Source organism: Ostrea edulis, chromosome 3 (genome assembly GCF_947568905.1).
Source record: "Ostrea edulis chromosome 3, xbOstEdul1.1, whole genome shotgun sequence".
Lineage (NCBI taxonomy): Eukaryota > Metazoa > Mollusca > Bivalvia > Ostreida > Ostreidae > Ostrea > Ostrea edulis.
The window spans coordinates 96547073-96553072 of NC_079166.1; the positions used below are offsets into that span (position 1 = coordinate 96547073).

Below are 6000 nucleotides of genomic sequence, written 5' to 3' on the forward strand. Positions count from 1 at the left end.
ATTAAGGCAAAATGTCACACCTCAAAATGCTACAATTCGTTAACTTTGTGCCGTAATATATCAATTTCGCATTTGACGTGTGTTGTGAAGAAATTACATGTACTAATAGGCCTAATTTACATTTTATGATATTGTATCTACATGTAGATGTTTTTTTAAAGAAAAAAAGGGGGGGGGGGTTACAAATAAAGTTGTGCACAATGTTTTTTTTCTTTTCTTGTTCTTTTTTCAAAAAGGCATTTTTCAGTTAAATATATATCTAGCTAAACACATTATAATTTGAATCTGATCAATCTCATACAAATAAATCCCATAATAAAAAAAAATACAAACGTGAGACTCAATCTAGTAAAATACGCTCACAATCGCTACAATAGAGTATACGGCGAGTATATCTATGAAGTCTGATTTTGATTAGCCTCGATTGTGTAAAATACAAAGGTTATCTTTTGATAGAACATTTTTTTTCCCCAATATTATTCCCAATTTTCTATGGACTGGCCCGGTAAATAATTTCTAAATGAGATTCCAATGAGATATTTGTCGAACATATAAATGTATATATCACATAAATATTACTATCTGATGGTTTCGAAACGGGTGTAGGTACAAACATTATAAAGTTTGAATCCCTAAACTCAAGTGTATTTACGGTATTTCATCGTCACTATCCACGGTGTTGCTAAAACTGGCAATTTCTCACAGAAATTAAAACGATGATATACAGGCGTAAACAACTACAATTGTCTCAAATGACGTAATAAGAAAGGGCGACAATCCCTTCATTCGTTTTTATAAACAATGATTTTGGAATAGGTATTTTGCGCATTTACCTGGATTTCAAAAAAAATATAAACACATGAATAAACTTTTCAAAACGGGTTCTAATGAATTATAAACTTTATTTTCAAATCTATTTTTATTACACTTGACCTTTAAAATTGAAATAACTTAAATTGTTTGATCCGCAAAAAGAAAAGGGGGAGGGGGGTCCGGACCCCCCTCTGGATCCGCCATATAACAACGAACACATCATTATGAAATAAATCACTGGAAGGAAGTCCTTTTTTATAATATCTGTTGTAATTCACTACAGTGCCGGATCCAGAGGGAGGTCTGGGAGTTGGACACCCCCTCCCCCCTTCGTCAAAAGACTTTATTAAATAACGCCTTTTGAGGACCCCTCCTTCTTTTGAAAACTAAAATTAATGGTATACCCCCCCCCCCCTTCTTTCAAGACTTCCTGGATCCGCCCCAGCACTAATTCAACAAATCCTAAAATATTAAGGAAATAAAACTCGAACACATAATATAGGATAAGCTCGCATGCGCGAGTACAACAGTTTATTCATACACGTGTACATAGACATCTGGAGGTTCATTATTCCACTCAACTCATTCTACAACAGAAAAAAGTATATAAAAACTCAAATATGTATTTAGTACCAAAAACATACGTCCGTTGCATGAAATTCCCCCTCCTGTGGCCAATGGATATTGCTAATCGTTTTTCTAAACTATAGATTTGATTATATTTGTACAAAAGGCCGAATTCAGTATAAAAAGGGATATAATCAAAGAGGTTATAGCTATACATTGTTTGCAGATTCCAATTTTTTAATGGAAGGAAATCTTTACGTCTAACGTAAATGTTAGCAAAACTACCCAACATAAACTAGGTCAAAGCAAACTTTAAAACTATATATTTACTCAAGCGATAACACGTAGATAGTGTATACAGGCTGAGAATGCGGGTGGTTTCGTCCCAATTACATATTCGCACCTAGTGGATTCGCACCAAGTGGTTTCGTCCCTATTTCAATACAGGTAACATAAGGTACAACATTGCCTTAGAGTCGAGTGGTTTCGCCCCAATAAATATAACAATTTAACATATCTTAAAATTATAACGATTTAACATATCTCAAAATTCACTTTCTTTAAAATGATCAACTACTTTCACTTAAATATTGTTGCTTTAAGTTTATGCTATAAATTGAATTCTTCATTTTGTAATTTATATAAATATATCTAAGATTAATAAAATCACATAATGACACACTAATTTTATCTACATAATGCTAATTCTGTTTCATATGATAATTTTAACTTACTGATTTTCCACAATGAATGCTACTTGCCATGGCAAAAATTCTTGGTATAATAATAGAAATGGACATAGTTTGGACGTCGGTAAATTAATATACTGTATAGTATTAATTAATTTCAATTCAATTGCTCATCGTTAAAAGAGAGTATGCTCTGATCAATCGTCCCGACCACTGTTGCCATATATAAACATCCAAAAATTGTTGGTATAATGATCAAAATGAACATACCTTGGGCGTTGGTAAATTAATATATAGCATTCATCCCCTAATTTCAATTCAATTGCTCGTCGTTAAAGGAGAGTATGCACTGATCAATCGTTCCGACCACTGTTGCTACATATTCAATGGGGGGCGAAACCACTCAGGACGAATCCACTTGGGGCGTACAGGTAAAGGTGCGAATATGTAATCGGGACGAAACCATCCGTCACCCAGGCTGACACACCGCACAGGTATTTAATTCTCAGGACTAGACGGAAGGTCGAAAGAACAGGGAGGCCATGTTGGATTTTAAGGTGAGACTAAATTATTACTATAGTAATGACCGCTGTGTTTTATATCATACTATAATTCTATTTCGTTAATTGTTTTAATCTGTCAAAATCTTTAAATAAGATTTCACTTTTTATTTGATTAACAGTAAACTTCTCGTGTGATCCCGGCGTCAGAAATGCATCCCCGGCGCAGTGCTCAGGAAGTCCTACTGTGTGACCTCTGTGAAACTGTCCCCCTACAGAGTCACTGTGAACTCTGTAATATAAATCTCTGTGTTAACTGTGCAGTAAAGCATCTCTCAGATTCGTCTAAAAGACACAATGTCGTGCCCTTTTTACACAGAAAGTCTACTAACTACCACAAATGTCCAGACCACGCCGATAAACACTGTAAAATTTACTGTGAAAAATGCGACATCCCTGTCTGTTCTACCTGCGCCTTATTTGGAAAACACAAAGGTCACGAAATGTCAGATATTCTGGAAAAACTCAGCGCTAAAACAGAAAGTTTACAAAAAGATCTAGAGGAATTGGAGACGAGAATTTATCCCCGGTATGAAGAAATGTCGTCTAATGTCGAAACCGAGAAAGCCGAAATAGAAACGAAATACGGGAAACTGACGACAGATGCCGATGAACAAGGAGAAATCCTACACCGGGAGATTACTGCCATTGTCAACAAGCGGAAATCCGCCATTACGGAGATGAAAACTAAACATCTGGACGCGCTAAATAAAAATACAGAAGAAATCACACAGAAAATGGCGGAACTCAAACAGATCATGTCCGACTTGAAATCAATGCTAAAATCAAATGACGTCTCCTTAACCTCTACTTACAAATCTAGGAATTCCGAATTTAGAACATTACCGCCGAAAGTCCGAGTCACAGTACCGAGTTTCTCTCCTCAGAAAATAAACAAAGATCAGCTCAATGAAATGTTTGGTTCTCTGTCGCCATTATCCATTAACACAGAACATGGCGACACAATCAAGTCAGCAGAAGCTGTATCGTCTCCTCCAGTCAAACCACTGCTTGATGAGCCGCGCGTCACCGCCACCATAGACACTGGGTATAGCGGACTATCCAGTGTTAGCTGTCTGAGTGAAGATCAAGTCTGGACACGCGGGACTAACAAAACCATGAAGCTGCTCAACCTCCAGAGTGAACTACTGACATCAATACAAACCAAGTCAGGGAACTGGCCAACAGACATAGCAGTGACACGGGACGGAGATCTTGTTTATACTGACTATTATGATAACACTATAAACTTAGTTAAGAATAAACAGATACAGACCGTGATCACACTACAGGGGTGGGGACCTCGCTTTGTCTGCTGTACCGCGGGTAACGACCTCCTGGTTACCATGCTCAGTGATGATTACAAACAATCCAAAGTCGTGCGTTACTCCGGCTCCACAGAGAAACAAAGCATTCAGTTTGATGATCAGGGTCGTCCTCTCTACTCATCTGATGATATTATCACTTTCTCTGGTGGTTTCATTCTTAACACTAGATACCTCAGTGAGAACAAGAACCTGGATATCTGTGTGGCTGACTATAGAGCAGTAGTGGTGGTCAATCAGTCAGGAAAACTCCGATTTAGATACACTGGTCATCCCTCTAATACCGAGCTACCATTTAAACCACGCGGCATCACTACAGACAGCCAGAGTCACATCCTGACAGCAGACTGTGACAATGACCGTATCCACATCCTAGATCAGGACGGACAGTTCCTCCGTTACATTCACTGTGATTTACGCCGTCCATACGGTTTATGTGTGGACATCAGAGACAACCTCTTTGTGGCTGAGTATAACACTGCTAAAGTGAAGAAAATCCAATATCTATAATCACAGTGTTAATTACACATCTCTACAGTGTTAATTACATCTACCAACACAGTGTTAATTACATCTACCAACACAGTGTTAATTACATCTACCAACACAGTGTTAATTACATCTACTTGTTAATTACATCAGCTTGTTAATTACAGCCCCGTGTTAATTACATCCCCGTGTTAATTACAGCCCCCTGTTAATTACAGCCCTGTGTACATTACAGTCCTCTGTTTGTGATGTGTAACATGTATTTGTGTTTGTGAGTTTAACAGAACATTATTTTGTTTGTGAATTAATTCAATATGTGTTTGATTTGACAATGTATATATTAGATAAACATGATACAGAGTTCAGTCTTACATTATTACTGAGTACTTAGATTTGTAGTACTGTAACAGAGAGTGACCCCAAACGTCCAGTCTTCATCACAGATCTTCAGATTCAAGGTCACAGTCTTCTGTTGACCATCAATAACATCACACCACTTATCTAAATCTCCACCGTCCTACAAAATAAACAAAGTGTAATCATATCAAACTGAATTGTCAAGGATAGTCTATGATATCTTTACATGTTTACATAGATGTCAATGTTATGGGAAGGAAAAGAAGATGTGGCTGAACCGGGAATCGAATCCAAGGCCCTTCATTCCCATAATATGACTGGACCAGGAATTGGACCCGAGACCCCTGTATTACTAGTCAGGTGCTCTAACCACTGAGCTATCCAGACCGATATCCATTGTTTGACTGACCAGGAATCAAACCCGACACCCCTGTATTACATATGTAATAGTCAGGTGTTCTAAACACACAAAACTATCCAGGCCAATATCCACAATACAAAGTGAGCTTTTCCAATTGAAATTTATCTGTTATTGACTTTTTACATTATCATCTTCTCCACAACCACTTGGCCAATTCCAATCAAACCTGGTACCATTCATCCTTAGGTAAAGGGAATTCATGTTTGTTCAAATTATTGATTGTATTTTGTTTAACATTTAAATTTAGACCTACACATGTATACTCGGCACACACGGCCATTGAGCAGTGAGGGTTCTTTAGCATGCCACACCCAATGTGACAGGGACATCCGTTTTTAGGTAAATCTCCGAGGACCCATGACATTCACACCTGATGTCGAGCGTTTGACGATGGAACTGTCACTACCTGTTTTAACAACTTAGGTGTCATGGCCAGGATTCGAAACCCGGCCTTCCGCATGCAGGGCACTCTAATCTCTAGACCACCACGGCGGTACCGTTTATAGTTCAAATGAATGGTAATAAGGGAAAATAATCAAGAAAAGGCAAAAATAGGGTGGGTCATTTAAAAATCCTCTCAAGAACCAATGGGCCAGAAAAAATGAGATTGATGTAAAAGGTTCCTGATATATTATAGATACAAGTTTGTTAAATCCATGGCCTCCCTGGGTTTCGGTAGGACATAATCAGCGGGTCAAAGTTTTACATGTAGATACAAAGGAAAAATCTTCACAAGAACGAGGTCATAATTAGTCATATCAATATGCAAGCATCCCCAG

The 6000-nt window shown here is 37.8% G+C and overlaps 1 protein-coding gene across 1 annotated transcript; it reads left to right on the forward strand.

The window, feature by feature from the left end:
• The first annotated feature begins 2781 nt into the window (after nucleotides 1-2781).
• LOC125672980 (probable E3 ubiquitin-protein ligase MID2) lies at nucleotides 2782-4804 on the forward strand. Its single transcript, XM_048909206.2, has one exon. The coding sequence runs from the start codon at nucleotides 2782-2784 to the stop codon at nucleotides 4462-4464; it is 1683 nt and encodes a 560-aa protein (XP_048765163.2). The 3' UTR covers nucleotides 4465-4804.
• Nucleotides 4805-6000: the final 1196 nt, after the last annotated feature.